The 22,440-nt window shown below is 63.4% G+C and overlaps 1 protein-coding gene across 1 annotated transcript; it reads left to right on the top strand.

Annotated features, from left to right (window-relative positions):
• Positions 1–204: 204 nt before the first annotated feature.
• PTCH2 (patched 2) lies at positions 205–21,696 on the top strand. Its single transcript, XM_088526124.1, has 23 exons — positions 205–285; positions 769–961; positions 10,640–10,829; positions 10,956–11,025; positions 11,333–11,424; positions 14,067–14,262; positions 14,393–14,514; positions 15,069–15,216; positions 15,358–15,489; positions 15,569–15,724; positions 15,850–15,942; positions 16,030–16,155; positions 16,268–16,386; positions 16,571–16,976; positions 17,057–17,369; positions 17,654–17,796; positions 17,976–18,156; positions 18,512–18,795; positions 19,280–19,417; positions 19,565–19,707; positions 20,207–20,306; positions 20,808–21,047; positions 21,244–21,696. The coding sequence occupies exons 1-23, from the start codon at positions 205–207 to the stop codon at positions 21,694–21,696; spliced, it is 4,119 nt and encodes a 1,372-aa protein (XP_088382250.1).
• The last annotated feature ends 744 nt before the right edge of the window (positions 21,697–22,440 follow it).

Below are 22,440 nucleotides of genomic sequence, written 5' to 3'. Positions count from 1 at the left end.
CAATGGGAGCGGCGGCCGCGGCGCCCCCCGCCCCCGCCTCCCCTTTAGAGGCGCGGCGGGCGGGCGGGCGGCCCCAGAGCCGCTCCGCTCCGCGCCGCCGCCGCGACCCCCGCCCGCCCCGCGGCCCCGGCCCCGCCGCGCGCATGGGGGCCGCCGCGCTCGGCGCCACATAACGGGCGCTGCGCTGCCCCGCCGCGCCGCGCCATGCCGGCCGAGCCCTCCCGAGCCGCGCCGCTGCCGCCGCCGCCGGCCCCGCGCGCCGCCCGCCGCAAGCGGCTCGCCGAGGTGAGGGGCGGCATCGACCCGCGCCCGCCCAGGGAGGCGGCGGGTCCCCGGGGGGCGCCGCGGAGGGTCCGCGCGCCGCGGGGGGCGCCGGGGGGCTGCTCCGCGCGCCGCGCTGGGCTCCGCGGAGGGAGGCGCGGGGGTTCGCGGCGCGCGGAGGGAGCGCGGGGCGGCCCTGGGCGCCCCCAGCCGCCGTGTGGGGTCTGCGGGGGGGCCCTCCGCGCTCCCGGGCGCCCCGTGCGACCCCCTCTCCCGTCTCTGCGGGGCAGCCGCTGCCTCCCGAAATGGCAGCTCGCGGGCTGGGGGCTGCCCCGCTCGGAGGGTCCTCGCGGCCACCCCCGCGGGCGCGGAGGAGTCCCCGCGTCCCCCGGGCGCGCTCCGCGGCGCGCGGCTCCCGGGGACATCCCGCCCCGCGGCGGCACCACGTCCCCCGGCGCGGGCACCGCGTCCCCCCCGCTCCGCGCCTCATCCTTGCCCTCTCCGCAGGGCAGGGCCGTGGGCCCGAAGGCCCCGCTGTGGCTGCGCGCCCGCTTCCAACTGCTGCTCTTCGCGCTGGGCTGCCGCATCCAGCGGCACTGCGGGAAGGTGCTCTTCGTGGGGCTGCTCGTGTTCGGCGCGCTGGCCGTGGGGCTCCGCGTCGCCTCCATCGAGACCGACATCGAGCACCTCTGGGTGGAAGGTAAGCACTGCCCGCGGGCACCGCGCTAGCGCCGTCCAGCACAACGATGCGGCGTCCCGGAGCGGCTCCCGGCTTTGTCCTCCCCTCCCGTGCTGGCGCTGGGCACCGGGCTGCGCGTCCGTCTCCATCTGCCCCTCGCTCCCGCTGGGCATTTGGCGCCCTAAAATCCTGCGGCTGCTCCTGGGAGGCAGGTGGCAGCGGGAGCCGGAGGAGAGCGGTGGGCGAAGGGCGCGGGGCTGCCCGTGCGTGGGGCTGTGTGAAGGTGGAGGCTCCGGCGCGTGCGAGCGGGCACCGCGGTGCAGGGGCCCCCGCCGTGGGTTGCGGAGGGGATGCCGTGTCCCGGCGCAGGTGGAGGGTGCCTGTGTGCCCGGCGGGGACATTGAGCGCGGCCGGGCGGAGGTGCCGGCTCCACGTGGAGCCCCGCTCCATCCCGGGCAGCGGGCGCCGCTCTACTCGCGGTCGGGCGGCGCTCGGTGGCCTCTGCCAGCCCCGTGCCGGGGGGCAGAACGCGGCAGCTCCGCGGGGCTGTCAGCTAGAGCCTGGCACAGGTCACGTACTCCTGCCAGGAGGCGAAAAAGGAATCCGCTTAGAGCGCGAGCAGCCAACAGGCAGGGTCAGACAGGAGCAAATCCTCATTTCCTAGTGGAAACATTTGATTTAAAAAAAAGAGATTCCTTTGTTATTAATAAGTTTGGCACAGATTTTCTCTCCCCTCTGCGCTGCCATCTCGCCGGGCGGCTGCGCTGCCCGGCACCGGGGCTGCCCGTCCCGCCGCCCCCGGGCGCTCCGAGGGGCTCCCGGGGCGGCGGGCGCTGCGCCGGGGCCGGTGCCGCTCGGCGCAGGGGTGTCAGCCATCTTTGTGCGGGAGCGCGGCCTCCTCCCCCACGCCCGCTCCCTGTGTGGTCCTCAGCTACTCTTGGATTTGGTTCAACAATAGAAGCAACTTTGCTCTCCCACCCCCTTTTTTTTTTTTTAATTTAGAGAGAAGAAAAAAAAATAAAAAGGGCCCTGCGCTGCCTTGCTGCTCGTACACACGTGCATCTGTGCCCACGAATGCCAGGGCAGCCCCCACCTGCTGCCCACCCGAGGGGGTGTTTGCCCCCCAGCCTTTCTCCATCACCCTTTTGCTCTGCTACATGTAGCAAAGATCCAGGGATAGTTCCCGGTGCGAGTAGAGCCACGCGTGGCTGCTGGAGGAGGGAAGCGCTCCCTCTTTTTCCTGCTGCAGGTCCTGCCTCTGGCTCTGGTCTGTTTCTTTGCTGTCGTTTTGGGGTTGGTGGGGTGACCCCAGCCATCACCGTGCTTGCAGCAGGCTTGTGTTTAACGTCACCGCGGCCAAGCCAGGGAAGTGGCTGTGGCAAGAGTGCGGCACTCGTGGCACGTTGGGGTGGAGAGCGGGCAGGGAAGGGGCCAAGGCTGGGCATGGAGGCGGCCCAGCGAGGCTGGAAGTGCCCGGTCGCCTGGCTCTTCTTGTGGTTGTGCTCCACGGCAGGTTTCCTTGCTCGTGTGGGGACAGCAAGGAGGAACTGCGGCTGCTGTTGGCAGGGTCTTCCCATGGCCTGGGGCTGTGGGGTGGCTCTCTGAGAAGCTGGCCCTTGTGGCTAGGGCACCTTGCTGGCATCCCTGCTCCTGTCCGGCTGGATCTCTGCCTCGTGCCCTGCGTGCTGCTGCCCGGGGTGTCCTGCCTCTGCCTGGATTAATGATGGGTGTGCACAGAGCCCTGCTCCCCTGCAGATGGGGGCTTGGGATGCTGCAGGAGGACGGCGCTGGCAGTGCCTGGGGGAGCAGGTTTTGCCACCAGGAGAGGTTGGACAGGCTCCTCTGCAGTTCTGGTGTGCTCGGGGAGGCTGCTGGCACCATGAAGGAGGGCATGGCTGGTGACTGGGGTCCTCAAGGGCTCCTGGTGCCCTTACATAGGGCAGGGTGTGGGAGGAAGGACTTGCTGGTTTCTGGAGGCTCTTTCAGTGTCGTGCAGCAGCTCTGGGGCTGCCTCCCTTCCCCATTGCCATCCATGGGTATCTGCCTCTTCACTGGCCTTTACTCCTGTATTTCCTGGGGAGATGAAAGCATCCCTTGGTGTCTGTGAGTCCCTCGCTAATCTCTGGACCCTTGCCCCAATGCAGTGTGCAAATGCATTTCTGGGTGGCAGGAGGACCTGGTTGCACTAGGCTGCCCTGGGGTGCAGGGCAGTTTCCCAGATCGAGCGGCTGTAGTGTGAGCATCTCTGCTGCTCCCGGATTTCCTGAGCCCTGGCGCGTAGCAGTGCCTGGTGTGCGTGTTGCTCTGTCCCTCCTGTGACATTACCCTGCTCGGCTGAGCCTGCAGAGCCCTGGAAGCCCCAGAAGTGCCGGGGGACCCTGGCTCCAGAGCGCGGAGTGTGTGTGGGTGAGAGATGTTTGCAGGAATGTGCTCCGTGCCAGCCGTGGGGCAGCGCTGTGGGGTATCTAAGGGGCAGGGAATGCGCACCAGGGAGTCCTGCCTGTCCTGCCAAGCCTGTCACCACTGAGCCAAGAGGAGCCGACTCTCCAGCTCAGTCGGGAGGCCCCAGGAGGCCTCCAGTGACCCTTTGAAGCCAGTCTGCACCTCCACACCCGCCTCTGTCTAGACGCTGAGGGATGTGGGTTGGTGATGCTCCAACCCAAAACATCTCGCCCAGGTGAGATCCCAACCCTGCAGGAGCAGCGCTTGGCCCGTGCCGGGCTGCCCACGCCACAGGCTGGGCAGAGGCTGCAGGAGGATGGGATCCAGCTTCCCGGGAGCCAGGGACCGAGCGGGCCCTGCTGGATGCCCCAGACAAGAGTAGGGGGGCAGCCCCACTTGTCCTTGCCCAGCAGACTGTTTTTTGGATGCAGCATTACAGCCATTCAGAGGCGGGGGTTCCTGAGGGGGAATGGGGTTTGCAGCTTGGGTTATTGAAGGAAAAAGTGGGATCCCCTGATTTGGGGTTGGGGGGAGGCCCCAACCCCTTGTGCCCTGCTGGTGCCTGAGTGCTGGGGACTGTCTGGGGGTGCCGGTTGTGCCCCCAGGTTATCCCTGCCCCACATCCCTGCCTGCGAGGTGGAAGGAGCCTGTGTCACCCCATAAATTGGACTCGACTGTGGAAATGTTCAATTAGGCTCCTCCAAAGCAATTAGCCACTCGGAGGCTTTGAAATCCCGGCTAGCTGCTAGTGTTGAGTTACCTCGAGACACCTGGCAGCTGTTCCTGGCTCTCCCAGGGTGTTTGCAGGGCCAAGGGGCTGGGGCGCGAGCGCGGTGAGGGCAGAGCCCTGGGTGGTGAATGGGCCTGCCTGATTTATAGCGCCCAGGGCTGGTTCAAAGGAAGGCCGGGTTAATTCCTAACCGGAACAGCCCAGCGCCCTGCGCAGCCGTCGCGCTCTCAAAGAGCCGCCGATGCTCCCTGGAGAAGCTCCTGCCTGTCTGCTGGAGGGGTCAGAGATGCCCTGAATGTGCTGGGGAGAGGGGGAGGCCAAAAAGCAGATGTTGGGTAGGGGGTGAAGGGAATTTCTGCTCCTGCTGGAGCACGATGCTGGTTTCCCCCTTGGCAATGGCTTTTGCCCTCCCGGGCAGGAGGGAAGAGGGCTGGCTCCATCCATGCAAAGAGAAGGGCATCGGAGAGCTGAAAGTCCCAAAGAAAATCCCTGGTTGAGGATTAGATGCCCTCCCTGTCACACATGTGCCCCGGCAGCGTGGAGGAGACCATCTGTGGGGGTCCTGCTCACAGCCCACGTGGGTCCTGCGGGGCCGTGGGAGGGGACGGGGTGCGTGGCCGTTTCTGGGTGGGCAAGGGGAGAGGTGGGTGGTCTGGTCGCTGCCGTGGGCGGCTCTGCTGCGGGGAGCAGTTGGCGTTGGGGCCGGGGGGCTGCGTGGCCGGAGCCGGCCCCGTTGCTGCGCGTGGGGCTGGGATTGATGCTCGGGGCAGCGAAACGGCAGCGCTGGATGTGGCAGCTGCTGTGACCGGCCTTGAGCCTCAGGGGTGGTTTCCAGCCCTGCCACGTCCCCAGGAGGGAATCCCCTTGGGATGGGGCCCTGGCTGTGGTGACAAAGCCATGACCGGGCAGAAAGGGGCCACTGGGGTCCCCAGCCCTGCTGTAGGGGCCCTTCAGGCTTGGCCTGGCAGGAGCTTCATTTCGGGACCCTGCAATCCTTTTCCCACTCCTTTTTGCCCGGTCAGGAAGGGCTGAGATGCATCCTGACCCTCGGGGAAGTGAGAGGCAGCTGGGGCGCCCAATCCCTGCCCCGTTATCCTGAAACTCTGCTTCCTTTGCTGGCTTCACTCTGACGTTTGCTCCAAAGCACCTTCTCTCCCGCAACCTCGGCTGGCTCTGAAAGGACCTTTCTTCTCAGAGACTTGCCGGGGCTTGGGAGCGCCTGCCCTCCCAAAGATGGGGAGCAGGCGCGTTGCCTCTATTTATTTATCTTCGGGAGGAGAGTGAGAAATCTCCCTCGCCTTTTCCCTTCCTTGACAGCTTGGTTGGCTTTTTGGGCTGGAAAATTTTGCTAATTAACCAAAAAGACTGGGAGAGTTTTTTCAGATGGTTGTGGCTTATCTGCACGTATCCTTTTTATTTTTTTTTATTTTTTTCTTTGCTTTTTAACTTATTTCTCTCTTTTTTTTTAAGTCTTTTTTTTCAACTTGCTGAGACATATACATAGATTTGGGGAAGGGGGGTTCTTTTTCTTTTTTTTTTTTTTTTTTTTGCGTTTTAAATGTTATTTGGTGGATGGGGGGGTGCGGCAGCGCGAGGGACTGAGAAGAGGGTTTTATTATCTGCCTCTCCCTCGGGCCTGGAAAAGTGGTCTGAGTTCAAAAAATTCATTTCTTGCCTGAATGAAGCCAGCAATGTGGAAAAATTTCACCATTCAGAGCGGGATGAATGTATGTTTCAACCACACATTAAGTGACATTAGCAAGCAGTGGAGTGCCTAATGTGGCCATTTTTCACAGCAGCCAACAGAGGGGGTGATTAGCATAATTAGTACAGGCAGCCCTATACATATGGAAATGGCAAATGCCTAAATGCCAACACCAGTGGAAATTTATGTCAATGCTGACAGGAGTCTTAGCGGTGAATAGTTCCCAACCGAATCTCCTCTCCCCCTCTTTCGGGGTCGCGCTGTCCCCTCGGTCCCGGCCGAGGCCGTGTGGGCTCCTCGGCGGCTCCTCCTCGCCCTCCCCCCCAGCCGCACTGGGAACGGCCGCTTTGGGATTTGGGGTAATAAAGACATTAATTTAGCTCCGCCATAAACAAAGGGCCGGGCCGGGGCCGGCGGAGCGGGAGTAGGCCTCAAACGGGGCCTTTTGAGGCCTTTCCGTCGCTGGCTTTTTGAAGGCAGGCCCCTCTTCTTTTGGCCGTGTTTGTTTAGCGAGGCGTTGGGCGAGCGCCTTTGTTGGGCTCGGTTTGTTAGAGAACAAGCCCCGGGAGACGCCGAGGGAGCGACAAACCCGCATTCATCGCTGCTGCCGGGGACACCCATCTGCCACCCCCGGAGCCCCCCGTCTCGCGCCCGGCCCCGCACCGCGGTGCTGAATAGGGTCCCTTGGACGTGTTTTGACAGGATGGGGCCGCGGAGGCTTTTCACAAGGCTGGCGGTAGCGGCCGGGACAGGTAAAAATGGCTCTTTTAGCAAGCCCTCAGTGAGACTTCCTCCGGAGCAGCGTGAGTCCTTTCACAGGCTCCCTAATCCAGCTAATCCGCCCCACAACACTTTGAAGGTGGCCTCCGGCTTGCGCGGCGCGGGGGAAGCGGCCGGCCGCGGGATGCGGCTGCGGGATGTCCCCAGGACGTGGCACCAGGGCACCCCCTTCTCTGCCCTCCTGCAGGAGGGTAGGATGGTGCCGATCTCAGTCCGTGGCTGCTGAGGGCACTAACCATGTGGGGATGCGCGTGGCCCTGCCGCGTGAAGCGGCTCCAGGAGCCCCTGTTTGCAAGCAGGGCTGTCCTGTGTCACTGCGACACGGTCCCCACTGAAGTGGGAATGCTGTGGAGCTCGCCCAGTGACTTTCCCTGTGCCGATGGTCTTTCCCGAGACAGGCACAGCTTTCCTGCTCGGACAGGGCCTTGCACGTGGGTCTGGGGGCTGCCCGGCCTCAGCAGGTCGTGAGGGGGTTTTGCAGGATGGAGAGGGGACCAGTCCCGGGAAGAACCTTGTCACCCTCCAGCCTTGGCCTCCCTGGTAGCCCTATGCCAGACCCAAAACCCAAGTCCCACCCAAATCCAGGACTATGGGTTTATCACCACATCCTGGAGCCCTATTAATGCCCAGGGAGGTTGGGGTCTGGCTCTGAGGCCGATCGGGGCGGTGGACCCAGTGCCCTGGCCCCCTGCCCGCTCTCCGCTGGTTACCCCCACTCAGGGGGCTCCTCTTGCTCCAGCAGCAGCACCGGCGTTGAGCGGAGCGGCTGCCCCACTCGGCTCCGAGGGAAGAGGCCGTGCGGGAGGATTTGGGGAGCGCAGGCAGGGTGGCCGGGAAGGGGGCAGGGAGGTGCCCGCCCTGCTCTGTAATTCTGCGGCGGTGCCATAATTGCGGGGAGGGCTCCCGAGGCCAGGCCCATGGCTGCGAGGCGGCCGCACGCGCGCGCGGCCTCCAAGGCGCCGCCGGCCCCTCCTGGCACCGGCACCTGTGGGACGGTCCCACAGCCGTGGTGGGACCCCCTGAACACCACGGACATTGGGGGGCTGGGGGGGTTTGGCCACCCCATCCCCTCACTCTGCTGCTTGGTTGCACCCACTATCGCACGCAACATCCCCGCGCCCCGCGCTGGCAGCCACCCATGGAGGGTGCTTGTCCCCGGCCCTGCGCCTCCCTCGTGGCCACGGGGTGGTCTTGGGCAGCCCTGGACACGGAGAGCCCCGCGCAGGGGCAGGGGGTGCTGGAAGGGCAGAGCCAGGCGCCGCCGAGGAGCCGCGGCGCGTTGTTAATAAGCAGGACCGGGCGTTTGATTGGAACCAGAGGGCCCTTTGCATGAAAAAAGCCAAGGGCTCCTTTTGTTAATTGGAGTAAAAAAGAATTTACATACAGTTCCTCATTAACGTGTTCATTGTTGCTATCATGGCGGCTCCCCCAGCATCCCGGCCCCCTCCCCTCGCCCTGCGGAGCTCGGAGCCGGGAGCGGGGGGAGGCCGGGAGCGCGGGGAGGCCGCGCGCGGGCCGGCTCCGTGCCGCGTGGGGCGTCTCGCCCCGTTCCCAGCCCGCGGCCCCGGCCGGGCCGGCCGGCGGGCGCGCGCCCGTTTGAAGTGTCCTTGGCAGGCCCTGTGTGCGCTGCCTTGTCTTTTCATGTTGCTCTTTGGTTAATTAGGGTGTTGGAATTTGAGGCTTCCTCGCTGCCTTTGAAGCTTGCTGACGGCTCGCAGTGCCCTGTTCCAAATTAACACTAATTACAAGGGACGGCTTTTTATTTTCTTTTTTTTTTTTTCCTTAATTTTTCAGGGGGCTTCTTTCCCCCTCCGTGCTTGCAGATGTGCGGTTATTCCTGCGGCCATGCTCAGCTGTACGCGGAGATGCCCGCCGGGAAGCCAGGGCTCCGTGCGCAGCGGGATGCGGCCCCCATCCCGCCGCGTGTCCCCCGTCCGTCCCCCCGCTCCGCTCGCGTCCGCCCGTGCGGGTTCCACGTGGGTGGCGCGGCTGAGGCCGGGAGCAGCTCGGTGCACCTCCTGTCTGACCTCCCAGCCTGCCGGGAAGGGGCCGGCTCCTGCTCTGACACCCGCCCTGCCTTGTGTCCCCTTGCCCTGGGCGCCGACGTCCCCTGTGACACACACACACGCACACACAGGCCACGTCCGTGTCCCCCCGGCTCTGGCACAACCTCTGCCGCAACTGGCATCTGATGGACACCAGCTGCTTCCCAGCCCCGCCAGCAACAATAAAGGCGCCCCCTCCCCTCACACCCCCCTCCGAAAAAAGAGAGAGAAAAAAACCCATATAATAAGTCATTAAAAGGGAAGATTCTGCCTCTTATTTGTGGTCTTGCTTTGGCCTCCTCTGCGCTGGCCGGTGGCCAGGCCCGCCGGGGCCCTGGCCTCTTGCTGAGGGAGTGTCCCGGCGCGGAGGAATCCTGCTCCATCCTCCGTCTCCCGGCACCGCGTGCTGCCCCATTCCCGCCCCGCGCTCCCCAGGCAGCGGTGTCCCTCCGGAAGAGCCACCTCAGGCTGTTCCTGGCACCGGGGTTTTGGGGTGTCCGGCCTGCGGTGTGGCTTCGTGCAGCATCCCGCACCCTGGGGTGGCCGTGGGAGGAAGGATCTGGGATCGCCCCTTGGGAAGGACAGGCCGGGAGCAGGATGGCCTCGCGGATGCGGCTTGTGCCTCTGGGGATCTGCTGCTGCCCCCTGGCTTCTTTGGCGAGCTGGGCTGTCACACGTCCCCACTCAGTGCCCTGGCCAGGTGCGGGACCCCTCGCTTCATGGAGACAAGAAGAGCCGCTGTCCCTAGGACACCGCTCATGTGCCCGTGCCCTGGAGCAGCCCGGCTCCTCCATGAAAAGAGCCAAGAAGGGTTTGATGTGAAACCCCAGGCTTTCCCCCCAACCGTGTTGAAGGGGGGTGGATTTCTCTTCCGTGCTGAAGCAGCTGCGAATAAAGTCAGCGGCTTCTCCCGGAAGCGCGGGCCCCGCTGCGCGCGGAGCTCTCGTGTGCTGCCTTTGAGGACGGAGCCGGCAGCCCTGGACACGCCGCAAAGCCCCAGCGTGAGCCAAGAGGGCCGGGGTCGGCCCGGCCTGGAGGGCACGCGGCTCATGTGGCTGCAGGGAGCTGGGATCAGAGGCAGCCGGGATGGAGACGGGTCCCTGTGCGACGTGGGGGCTTGTCCCTGGTATGCGTCCTCCACGGGATCTGGGGACAACATGTGTCGCAGGCCATGGGTGGCCTCGCAGAGCTGCGGAGCCTGTGCATGTGGCCCAGGCCATGGGTGGGCTGCGGAGCCAAGGGCTGGGCAAGCAGCCAGGGCCAGCAAGATCTCCCAGGGGCTGAGACGCTGACAGTGCCTTGCAGGGCCGGTGGGAGCTGCTGGGGTTCCTGGCTTGTGGGAGATGCCGAGGAGACACGGAGCTCCCTGGTGCCTTTTCCCTCCCCTTCCGTGTCTCCAAGTGCCTCCTAGGGCAGCCTCCATCTGCAGGGGTTTCATGGTCCTGCTTCCTGGAGAGCTGAGTCCGAGTGTCCCCAGCTCTATCACTGCACCCGCTAGGGCCTCTTGGCCAAACTACTGCCCACCTTGGGGTACTAGGGAGCCCCTGGAGGGGGATTATGGGACCAATCCAACAGGAATGAGCTGGGAAGGTCCTGGTCCTGCTTGTCGCATCAGGAGCCAGTCGTATCCGGCATCCCTGCTGCGTGGCCACGGTGCACGGGTGGCAGTGGGCGATGGAGAGGACATGGGTCTCCTGCACCTTTTAGCTGTCTCTGGGGTTTTCCAGGGGAAACCAAAGCCAAGGAGACTCTGTGCAGCTGGAAACTATCTGTGACAGCAGGAGGGGATTTGTGGCCCCGCATGGGCTGCAGGACAAGCCCTTGGGGAGGCAGGTGGCTGGTACTGCCCAATGAGGTCTCACAGGGCACAGGCTCCCAGAGGATGCAGCGGCTGGGATATCATGTGGTATGATGTTCCCTGGATTAACGTGGCTCCGGGTAGTGGTGACTGTGCCAGTCTCAGTGCTCATGGGGTGCCCGTGTGGTTCTTTTTGCAGCGGGCAGCCGCGTCAGCCAGGAGCTCCGTTACACGAAGGAGAAGCTGGGTGAGGAGTCTGTCTACACATCCCAAATGTTGATCCAGACCCCGAAGCGGGAAGGCGAGAACATCCTGACGCAGGAGGCCCTGCAGCTCCACCTCGAGGCTGCTTTGGCTGCCAGCAAAGTGCAAGTCTCGCTGTACGGAAAGTGAGTCAGGCTCTGGACAGGGACAAGGACCCCCACTGTGCCTTGCTCCCCCCTTGCTGAGCCCTGCTGCCCCGTGCGCTCTTGCAGGATGGAGCCCATCCTCACATTTCTGCTTTGCCTTTCCAGATCGTGGGATTTAAACAAGATCTGCTACAAGTCAGGTGTCCCCATTATCGAGAACGGCATGATTGAGAGGGTGAGTCCAGGACACGGCATTGCCTCTGGGGCTCCCCAGCTCGTGGCAGGATTGACAGGGACACTTGCACCATGAGAAGTTCCTTCAGAGACCATCTCTCCCCTGGGAAATGGGCAATGGATGGGCCACAACTGGCCCGGGGGGCTTTCCTGCCTTGAGTGCTGGAAAGGGACCTCCAGCTTTGTGTGGAAGGTGCTGCCCAGTGGGAGCTGGGCAGGCAGGGGATGGAGAGGGAGGCTCTTGGGCAAGGCAGTGCTGAGGGCCTGCCACATCCCTGCCGGCTCCTCACATCTCTCTCACCCCGCAGATGATTGAGAAGCTTTTCCCCTGCGTGATCCTGACGCCGCTGGACTGCTTCTGGGAAGGGTCCAAACTGCAGGGCGGATCAGCCTATCTCCCGTGAGTACATGGGGGCTGTGGCAGGGTGCAAGGGCATCGGGTCACCCCACGGGGCTGTGTAAGGCCAAGGGACTGGAGCAGGAGACCTAGGGCATGGTGGCTAGCAAAGGCCTCGGCTTTCCAGCCCTCTTCTGCGAAGCCAGACCCTGCTGTCCTCATGGCAGAGCGGCGCTTTGGTCTCTCCACTGTGCTGCTTGTTCTGCTAAGCCCCAGGAGGATCCTAGGACCACTGTCCTATCACCGTCACTCGCCCTGCCAGCTCAGCTCAAGGGGATAAGTTCCTGTCCACAGAGCCTTGGTGGTCTGGACAGAGCTGCAAGGATGCCATAGGCAGAGACTTGTGCACAGCCTGCCCAGTCCTGCTTGGACACAGTGGCTCATGGCACCATCCGTGCTCAGGGAGGCAGGGACAAAGGTGCTGGAGCCGTCGCTGTTCCACATGCAGGTGCCTGGGGGCTGCTGCCTCCATGCCCTGCACCGCAGCCCCTTGCAGGGCTGTGGTGACAGAGAGGAAGCTCCATCCCTGAGCTCGTGTGCCGCGGGACTCGGCCTCACCCCGGAGCTAGGGACAGAGCAGAGAAGTCCCTGTAGCCAGCGCCCCTCTCGCCATGCCCAGCTGAGCCCCAGGGCTGGAGGAAGCCCCCTTGGCTGCCTCCCACAGCCACAATTGTTTGTGTGGGGCTTGTGTGGGGCTGGGGAGCCCAGGGCCGCGGGAGGAGGGGAGCCCGCACATTCCTTCTGTTTACAAGTGTGTTTGTCCGGGAGAGCCCGCGGAGACTCGTGCATTGTCAGCAAACGGCAGCCCCCCGTATTCTCATGCTAATGCTACTTTGAAAGCTGCCAGTTGCCAAACAGATGAAATAGTGGCCTTATTCAGGCTGCTGCGGGACAGGAGGAGGGGGAAGGGCCTTGGCAGGACCAGCCAGAAGTGGGGGACCAGCTTTGTCGCCCCGCAGACCTTGGGCTCCCTCCATCCCAGCCTGTTCAGGCAGGGAGAGAAGCCCGGCCCAGGCACGAGCAGGGTTGATGTGTCCATGCCAAGCGGGGCAATCACAGCCCCATCTGCCTTGGGTCAGCAGCATCCCCTGCTCTGGTCCCAGCTTGGTGGGCTGAGACGCTCGGAGCAGCGACAGGGCCCGGCTCGGAGCAGCAACAGGTCCCACCTTCCCTTCACAGCCAGGCAAGTCGGCACCCAGGCGGGCGCCTCTCAGCCAGGCGACCGCTGGGGCTGTGCGGGCCGGCCCAGGGGACTCTGTCCCCCCTCCTAGCACCGAAGGGTGAGCAGGGCGGGAGCTGGGGGAACAAAGAGCAGCAATCTATGGAAAGACAAAAGGATTTGCCCTGGCTCAGTGAAGCAAGGGAAAGCAGATAAAAGGGGCTCTCTTTGGAAGCAGCAGCAGCTCCGGTTGGTATGTGGGAATCTCAGAGCGCCCAGCTCCGGCCCAGCCAGTCTTCATGAATTATTAGACTGCATTTCTCCCCAGAGCCCACACTTGCTTAGGGCTTTTTTCTTCCCCTCTTTGGAGCTTTGGGCTGGGTTTGTTGGTGTGGGTTTTTTTTTTCTTGTCTCTTTTCTCTTAAAAAGAAGCCGAGTGAGGCTGGGAGCTGGCCCTGGGAAGCATGGCTGTGCTAGAGCCACTGTTGACACGAGAGCTGGGTGCCCCAGTATGCCATGAAGCTGGCAGCCCCTGTCCTGTTCCCTTCCCTAGTCTCCCAGGGCTGGCACAGAGATGTCTGGAACAGCATCCTGCATAGACCACAGAAAAGCCCCTTCCACGAGGGTCCCCAAGCTTTGTGGGTGCTGCTATGCCAGGACCCACGCTCGCCTGCTGGCTGAGATGCCTCCCAGCAGATGCCTCGGGTTTTGTGGCACCCTGAGTGTGTGTCTGCATCTCCCCAGTCCTATGCTTCGCCAGGGGGGCTGGACAGGCTGCAGCTGGTCCCTGGGGCCCATGTCAGCCCTCTCCCCATAGATACCCTGTCCCACAGAACACTCAGTATGGGAACACGGGAAAATGGAGGCCAGCACCTGGCAAAGGCACCCAGCCACGTGTGACAGAGCAGCGTGAGGCGCTGTGACGAGCTCACAGCACATCCCTCTGCCTTCTCTCCATCCAAGCCCCAGAGCTGCAGGGCAAGCAGAAACCTACTCCTGAGCAGCAAAACAGCCAACCATGGGGGTGGGATGGGGCTGGAAACGCTGCGTGGGGAGGAGGCCCCGGGAGCCCTTGCGTGCCCAGGGCTCCCCTCTATCAAGACGTTAGCGTGCGGGCAGTAATCGGCCTGACTGCCTGCACAAAGCGGGGCCGGGCGGGCGGCGGGCGCGCGGGGCCGGCTCCCTGCCCTTTGTGGCAGCCTAACAGGATCCGGCACGCTCCTTGACTCGGGCACGGCCCGCGGCGCCGCGCAGCCTGTGCCGGGCCACGGCGGAGGCTGCAGGCAGCCCCGGGAAGGGGGGACGTGCTGGGGGCTGCCGCTGCTCTCCTGGGTCCTCGCACCCTGCCTTTGAGGCACCTCCAGGGGTGCCCGTTGCTGAGTTGCCCCATGTTGTGGCACAGCCCCAGGTGTGGATGGGGTCTTGGTGGCAGTCCCAGGTGTGGCTTTCAGTGTCCCCCGTAACCTTAGGGCTGCTTTCTCCACAGAGGTCGCCCGGACATCCAGTGGAGCAACCTGGACCCTGTGCAGTTGATGGAGGAGCTGGGGCAGTTCACGTCCCTAGAAGGCTTCAAAGAGCTGCTGGACAAGGCAGAGGTGGGGCAGGCGTACATGGAGCGGCCCTGCCTCGACCCTCGAGACCCCCAGTGCCCCTCCAGTGCCCCCAACAAGCAGAGCCAGCAGGTGGGTCACATCCTGCAGGGATCATCATGGATACAGGTCTTGGGGGCTTGCTGCTTTCCCAGCCACCCCTTTCCCTCCGGCTCATGCTCAGAGTCCCACATCCCTGATACAGCCTCTTCTCTGCCCACAGAACCCTGACATTCCAGCTGAGCTCTCTGGGGGCTGCCATGGCTTCTCCAGGAAGTTCATGCGCTGGCAGGAGGAGTTGATTTTGGGCGGCATGACCAAAGACTCCCAGGGCAAGCTACTAAGGTAAGAACTGGTGCTGCAGGGCGGACATTCACCTGGGCAGCTGTTTGTCCAGCCTGGGACGTTGCCCAGGGCTCACCCGAGGGCCAGCTTGGGGCAGTGTTCCTTCATCCAGAGCCCACCTAGCTGTAGAAGGAGCTTCAAGCTGTGTGAACTGTTTGGGAGCTGCAGAGCGTGGGTGGAGGGAGAGGAAAAGTGTGTGGGGCTGCTGAGCAGGGCAGTGCATTGGAGCAGTGCTGCAGGAGGGGTCAGGACGCCTCAGCTTTTCTTATGGCTTTGGCAGGTCAGAGCAAAGGATGAGCGACCAGAATTTTGGGTCCTCGGCCAACTCTGGCTGGAAACATTGTGCAATGGGAGGAGGGGCTGTGCGGGAAATCGTAGCTCCCCTCCTCAGCACTCTTGAGAAGAGCAAGATCCAGGGCTGCGAGTGGGCGTCAGGACACCTGGGTTCACTCCCCACTTCCATGGGATGGGAGCCACAGGGGTGAGGGCAGGTCCCGTTCCCAAAGCAGGGGGTGCCATAGCTGGTCCCAGCAGGTTGTGTGCATGTCCCCCAGCGCCGAGGCCCTGCAGACCATGTTCCTCCTCATGAGCCCCCGGCAGCTGTTTGAGCACTTCAAGGATGACTATGAGATCCATGACATCAGCTGGAGTGAGGAGAAAGCGGCTGCCATCCTGGAGGCCTGGCAGAGGAAATTTGTCGAGGTAGGCCCTGATGTTCAGCCTCCATGTAGCTCATGGGTACCTGGTGGCCCTTGGAGCTGATGCTCACCCACCTGGGTGGCTCTTGGGCATGCAAGGGACTGGGGGGGACTCAGCCTGTGTAACCGGGTGTGTATCTGCCAGCTGGCGCAGGACTCCATCCCTTCCAACGCCACGCAGAACGTCCATGCTTTCTCCACCACCACGCTCAACGACATCATGAAATCCTTCTCTGATGTCAGCGCCATCCGGGTGGCCGGAGGCTACCTGCTCATGGTGAGTATCACTCTTCTCTCCATCTCCTGCCACCCATCCCTCGCCCCCATGTCCCCACTAACTCTCTGCCCTCTTCCAGCTGGCTTATGCCTGTGTCACCATGCTGCGCTGGGACTGCTCCAAGTCCCAAGGGGCTGTGGGCCTGGCCGGGGTCCTGCTTGTGGCTCTCTCCGTGGCCTCGGGCCTGGGACTTTGCTCTCTGCTCGGCATCTCCTTCAATGCGGCCACCACGCAGGTATGTGCTTGAGGTGCTGGGTACTGTGGGGTAGGCAGGGAGTCAGGGGCTGTTGAGTGCCTGCGGCCCCTCTCCTCTCTGCTGGTGGCTGTGTCCCCCTGCTGACTCTGGCTGCTTCCTGACAGGTCCTGCCATTTCTGGCCCTTGGCATTGGTGTAGATGACATGTTCCTCTTGGCTCATGCTTTCACTGAGACCAGCCAGCACATCCCTTTCAAGGTGAGAGCCATGCCCTGCGCTGGGAGTTCCTATTGCCCCCAGCACCCTGCAGCCCCTCTCATCACTGTGCCTGTCTGTTCCTTCCAGGAGCGAACAGGTGAGTGCCTGAAGCGCACGGGGACCAGTGTGGCTCTCACCTCCGTCAGCAACATGATTGCCTTCTTCATGGCAGCCTTGGTGCCCATCCCTGCCCTACGTGCCTTCTCCATCCAGGTACAGCCCCCTGCCCTGCTCCTGCCTGGATCTCTCTCTGGGGAGCAGAGACCCTCCCTGCGGATGGGGAGGGGTAGTCGTATCCTGTTCTGATGTGTCCCTCCATGCACAGGCTGCGGTGGTTGTGGTGTTCAACTTTGCTATGGTGCTGTTCATCTTCCCGGCCATCCTGAGCCTGGACCTCTATCGCCGGGAGAAACGCCGGCTCGACATCCTCTGCTGTTTCTACAGGTACCACCTGCCTCCTGCTGGGAATGGGGCACACGGGCACTGCTGGGCTGGGGCAGAGGATGGGTCTCACCCTTGTATCCCTCCCTAGAAGTCGTCACATGGGACAACCCTGCAAATAAATCTCCCTTAATGTCTTCTCTTTTCCCTCCTTTTCTCTCTTCTCCTTTCCTTTCTTTGCCCACAGCCCTTGCTCCTCACGGGTCATCCAGATCCAACCCCAGGAATTTGCAGATGCCAACGACAACCATGCCTCCCACCCATCCCCCTACGGGCACCCTGGCATGGCCACCAGCACCCAGATCACCACCACTGTGCAGGCCTTCACCCAGTGCGACTCCTCGGGCCACCACATTGTCACCGTCCTACCGCCCACCTCGCAGGTTTGCACTTCGCCGGCGGTGCTCCTGCCTCCCGCTGACCCGCTGGGCTCACAGGTCTTCACGCCGTCCAGCTCCACACGGGACCTGCTGGCCCAGCTGGACGAGGCCAAGGGCGGGCGGGACTGTGTGCCCCTGCCCTTCTGCCGCTGGAGCCTCTCCGACTTTGCCCGCGAGAAATACGCCCCGCTGCTGCTGCAAACCCAGACCAAGGTGAGCTGGAGACTGCTCTGGCTGTGCCGTGCGGGAACATCAGTGGTGTGGGCACTGTGTTTGACTCCCTTTCCTTGCAGGCCGTGGTGCTGGTGCTGTTCCTGGCGCTGCTGGGACTGAGTCTCTACGGCACCACCATGGTGCATGACGGGCTCTACCTGACGGACATCGTGCCACGGGACACCAAGGCTCACGCCTTTATCTCGGCCCAGTTCAAGTACTTTTCCTTCTACAATATGTTCATCGTCACCAAGGGTGGCTTTCACTATCCCGGGGCCCAGGCTGCCCTGCTCAGCCTGCACCAGGCCTTCAGCACCGTCAAGTACGTGGTACGTGAGGGAAACCATGACCTGCCCAAGATGTGGCTCCACTACTTCCAGGACTGGCTGCGAGGTGAGATACCCCTTTCCTTCCTCTCCATGCCCTTTCCTGCCCAGGCATTCCCTCCCCAACCTACTCTCCATCCGTTCCCTCCCCAGCCTGCTCCCCCTCTGCCCAGATACACCTTTCCTGGCAGCCCGCAAGGGTAGGAAGTCCTACGGTAGCCATACAGTGCCCAGCAATGCCAAGTCAAGCCCTGTGTGTGTCTACATGCCTCTTTTGCCTGCACTGCGCTCCATGGGGTGAGCAGAGCCCTGGTCCTCAAGGGAATCTCACATCCTGTGCTGCCTCCCCAGGGCTCCAGGCCACGTTCGACAGGGACTGGCAAGCCGGGCGCATCACCCATGACAGCTATCGCAACGGCTCCGAGGACGGGGTGCTGGCCTACAAGCTCCTGATCCAGACTGGCAACAAGAAGGAGCCCTTCAACTTCAACCAGGTGCGTGGAGATGGGGCTGGCACAGACAGTGAGTGAGCCCAGCATCTCTCTTGGGTTGGGGATGCAGCATCTCTCCGGGCTGGTGGCCAAGCTGCACTGCTGGGCTGTGCCGCCGTGTTGTGCTGTGCCGCAGCGTGCCCACTGCCCCGCTCATGGCCAGGCCTGCGCTCTCCCCATAGCTGACCACGCGGCGGCTGGTGGATGAAAACGGCATCATCCCCCCCGACACCTTCTACATCTGCCTGACCGTGTGGGCCAGCAACGACCCCCTGGGCTTCGCCGCCTCCCAGGCCAACTTCTACCCTCCGCCGCCTGAGTGGATCCATGACAAGTACGACACCACAGGCGAGAACCTGCGAAGTGAGTGGCATGTGGCAGGGTCCCCATGGCACCCCACCTGCCCCCAAGCATTCCCCTGCAGAGAAATCCCCTGTTACCTGCACTTTTCCTGCCCCACAAGCAGGATAAACCCTCCTGCTCCCTGAATCCTTCATCCCATGAGCATTCCTCCATGGCGAAACCACACTATCTTTGATCCCACATTCATCCCCCTACAGAGAAAACATTTTCCCTGCTACCTGCGTCCCTTGACACTCTTGAGCATCCCCCCTACACCATGAGCATGTTGCTGCAGGGTCCCCCTGCCCATGCCCTCATGCTCCTCATGCACCCCATGCTGTCCATGTCCTCATGCTGCCCATCACCTTCCCCCCAGTCCCGGCAGCCCAGCCACTGGAGTTCGCCCAGTTCCCCTTCTACCTGAGTGGGCTGCGCCGCACCGCCGACTTCGTGGAGGCCATCGAGAGCGTGCGGGCCATCTGCCAGGAGGCTGCCCAGCGCCACGGGGTGCTCAGCTACCCCAGCGGCTACCCCTTTCTCTTCTGGGAGCAGTACATCGGCCTGCGACACTGGTTCCTGCTGGCCATCAGCATCCTGCTGGCCTGCACCTTCCTCGTCTGCACCCTGCTCCTGCTCAACCCCTGGACAGCCGGCATCATCGTGAGTACGCGCCACGCTGCCTTCCCACCGGATGGGAACGGGGCACCCAGCTCTGTTCCCCTCCTACTGCATGGCCATGGGTGCCTGCTTCATCTGGAAGGGGCGATGGGCAGGTAGCCAGGGACATCCTGTGCGATGGGACAGGGGCCTGGGGACATGCCATGCCATATGAAGGAGGAGGAGGACCCTATGGAGGAGGCAGTGGGTGGGGGACACCCGTATGGAGGGATCTGGGAAATGCCATATAGAAGGGGGAGTAGGTTGGGGGCATTTCATATGGAGGGATCAGGGACACCTACATGGAGGTAGGTTGGGGATGCCTTGTTTGGAGGTGACGTGGGTTGGGAATGGACCATGTAGTGGGGGACAGAGAGGCACCCCAAAAGGAGGGGAAAGGGACAATGGGGTGGGAATGACCTGTGAGGAGGGATAGGAACAGGGCTACCCGTCAGGGCCACTTGCACTGACCCATGCTTCCCACCAGGTGTCCATCCTGGCTATGATGGCAGTGGAGCTGTTTGGCATCATGGGGCTGATGGGCATCAAGCTGAGCGCCATCCCTGTGGTCATCCTCATCGCCTCGGTGGGCATCGGCGTAGAGTTCACTGTCCATGTGGCTCTGGTGAGTTGAACACAGCCCTAGTCCTGCTGCTGAGCGTCCCAGTTCCCACTGCTGTGTGCCCCTGCCCAGTTAGCCATGTGTCTGGGGGGCACATGGCAAGGGCAGCACGCCAGGATAGGCCCAACATGACACCTCGACCTTCTGCAGGGCTTCCTGACAGCCGTGGGGAGCAGGAACGTGCGCTCGGCCGCAGCGCTTGAACACACCTTTGCCCCTGTGATGGATGGGGCTGTTTCCACTCTCCTGGGTGTCCTCATGCTGGCTGGCTCCGAGTTCGACTTCATCATGAGGTGAGCCCCAGGCACCCCATCAGCATGTGGTGAGGGGGAGATGTCGGCTCACTGTTGCCCAAAGGCTTGTGCGGGGGGAGTGCTGAGAGGGGCACCCCCCTTGGCTGCCAATGGGGACGTGGGGCACCTGGAGAGGACGTGCTCTGCCATGGGGTAGGGGACAAGTCGGTGGCCTTAAGCAGGGGGCTCTGCAACTGAGGGAGGGTGATGGGCGTACCCAGCTCTGGAAAGCCCAGGGAGAGGAAGGCAGCAAGGGAAAATGCAGCCTGCCAGGAAATACCATAAATATCCCCAGTGTAAACATTTCCCCTCGGCCGAGCGTGGGACAAACAGCCTGGAGCTGCCTGCCAGAGGATGGAGGGGGACCGCAAGGGTATCGACCCACTCCTGCATGGAGCTGGGGGTGTGGGGGATCCCCCGCAGGAATGGGGCTGGGGATGGGGTGTTTGGGGTGGGATGAGGTTCATGGGCTCACCCCCTCTGTCTGTGCCCCATGCAGGTACTTCTTTGCCGTGCTCACCATCCTGACACTATTGGGGCTGCTCAACGGGCTGGTGCTGCTGCCCGTCCTGCTGTCTGTGATTGGGCCTCCCCCAGAGGTACAAGGCCCCCATCCTGCTTCTCCTCATCCCTCCTTCGCCCCAGACCGGCCTCATCCTGTCCCCCATTGCTCCATCTCTGTCATCCCGTACCCACCTCTGTCTATCCCCCGTTTCCCCAGCCCCCTGCTCACCCTCTAGACCTTCCACCCTATAGCATCCCTCCCTTATCCCATCCTATCCTTGCCCCATACTCCCCTCATCCTGTATCCACACAACCCATCCTTCACCCCATACCACTCCAGCCCTACCTCACCCCATCCTTTCTTTGTCCCATCTCCCTCTTTCCCCAGATCCATTTCACCTCATTCCTGCTTCACCCTGTATCCACTTCACCTCATCTCCTTCTCACCCCGAACTGCCCCTCATACCCTTTTCACCCCACACTCTCCTTGTCCCATCCTCAGCTCACTCCATCACTGCCCCACACTCTCCTGGCACTGTGGTAACCCCTTTTTGTCATGCCCCCGGATCCCCTGACACCATCCACTCTCTCTGCAGGCATCCCCCTTGGATAACAGCTCCTGCTTGCCCCCGGCGGAGCCGGTGCCCCCGTGCCTTGGCCCCCGGGGGCTCTATGTCCGGCGAGCCCCAGCCTGGCCAGCTGCCTTTGCTGACACCTCGGACACGGAGCTCGGTGGCACGCGGATGCCCTGCGACCGCGGCGCCTTCGTCGTGCCCCCCGCCCCGGCACACATCCTCCTGGAGGCCGGCAAGGACCCCAGCTTCCCCCACATCACGGTGAGTGCTGCTCCCTGCCCCCTTGGCGCTCCCTGGCACGTGTGGCAGGTGCTGCCAGCCCTGCAGGGCATCAGGACTGCAGGGCCTGGGGCTGCAGGGGTGTGAGAGTCAGTGCTTGGAGAAGGGGGCTCCAAGTGCCTCCTGCCCCATGCTGAGGGCACCATTTGGGTCCTGCTCACGTGCGTCTCCCCTCCAGGTGCTGAAGCCCTACAAGGACAGCCCGGAGGTGCCGGGGAAGGAGGCACCCGGGACACAGCAGGCAGCCCCGCTGCCCTTCGGGGAGCCGAGCCCTGCACCACCCAGAGACTACCCGCACACGGCAGTGCCTGGGCAGCCCTGCTCGCCGGGCACACGGCCGGCCCCGCACAGAGCTCCATGGCCCCCACGGGCCGCCCTGCCTGCCTACAGCACCCATGTGCAAGGGCCAGCCGGCAGCTACGCCACCGTCACGGCCACTGCCTCGGTGACGGTGGCCCTGCACCCCACGCTGCCCGGCTCCTACGCCAGCTTCGGCCCCGAGGGCTTCAGCGGTGGCGAGACGGACTGCCAGGAAGAGCTCGTTCCAGTGCCTGTTCCCGGGGGCACCAGCATGCCCAATGCCTTCGAGCTGCAGAGCCTGGGGCGCCATGGGGCAGGCACGAGGCGCTAGGTGAGTTGCAGTTAGCCGTGGGTACCCTTCCCTCTCCCCAGAAGCCCAGCAGCAAGGCTGGTGCCTGTAGCCGAATACCCAAGAGGTGCCAACTTGCGTGGCACCTCTCACGGGCGCAGACGCTGCCATGGACCTGTGCACGGCTGCTTCACGGTGCTGCCCGGGGTGGGTTTGGAGGGCCCCAGCTGACTCCCCGCTCCGTCTCTCCACAGGTTGCTGACATGGATGGCACCGACACACCAGCTCGTGGCAGAGCACAGGGCCGGAGGGCGCAGAGCGAGTGGCCCGCGTCATGCTGCTAGTCACCGGAGCGGCGATGTCCCTCCCGATGTTGGCCCCGTGTCAAAGCGGACTGGCCCCCGTGTCCCCTCCGACGGGGCTCGCCAGGGCAGCAGGGCAGGCTGGCGTTTCTATGCAAGCTGTGTGCAGGCCCCGCTGTGCCCCCCGCCCGGGGCTGTGCCTGCAGCACCGTGGCCCCCCCCCCAGGGCTTGGGGTCCCCCTGCCTCAGGCCTGTTGCCCCCCAGAAATGGAAGCACTAACCCCCCCCCCTCTGTTTCTGGAGCTGCTGGCAAGGCGAGCTCCGCACCCCGCGCTCTGCCGTGCCAGCTCCCCCTCTGCGGGGTCACTGCCTGCTCCCCGTCACCTCCTCTGGGCACCCCCAGCAAGTGCCACATGCTGGGGTGCCCGGACTGGGGGGCCTCAGGGCCCCCATTTCCGAAAGGGGGCAGCCCCAGAGCTGGCCA

Source organism: Tinamus guttatus, unplaced genomic scaffold (assembly GCF_059628265.1).
Source record: "Tinamus guttatus ecotype Peru unplaced genomic scaffold, ASM5962826v1 Tinamus_guttatus_pri_ptg000242l, whole genome shotgun sequence".
NCBI lineage: Eukaryota > Metazoa > Chordata > Aves > Tinamiformes > Tinamidae > Tinamus > Tinamus guttatus.
This window is presented reverse-complemented; position numbering and strand designations above follow the sequence as displayed.

What these genes read in the sequence shown, in the direction of transcription:
- PTCH2 (XM_088526124.1), top strand. Translation starts at nt 205, where the DNA reads ATGCCGGCCGAGCCCTCCCGAGCCGCGCCGCTGCCGCCGCCGCCGGCC. An exon ending in TGATTGGGCCTCCCCCAGAG is followed by an intron (nt 20,307 to 20,807) that starts GTACAAGGCCCC and finishes CTCTCTCTGCAG; the next exon opens with GCATCCCCCTTGGATAACAG. An exon ending in CCAGCTTCCCCCACATCACG is followed by an intron (nt 21,048 to 21,243) that starts GTGAGTGCTGCT and finishes TCTCCCCTCCAG; the next exon opens with GTGCTGAAGCCCTACAAGGA.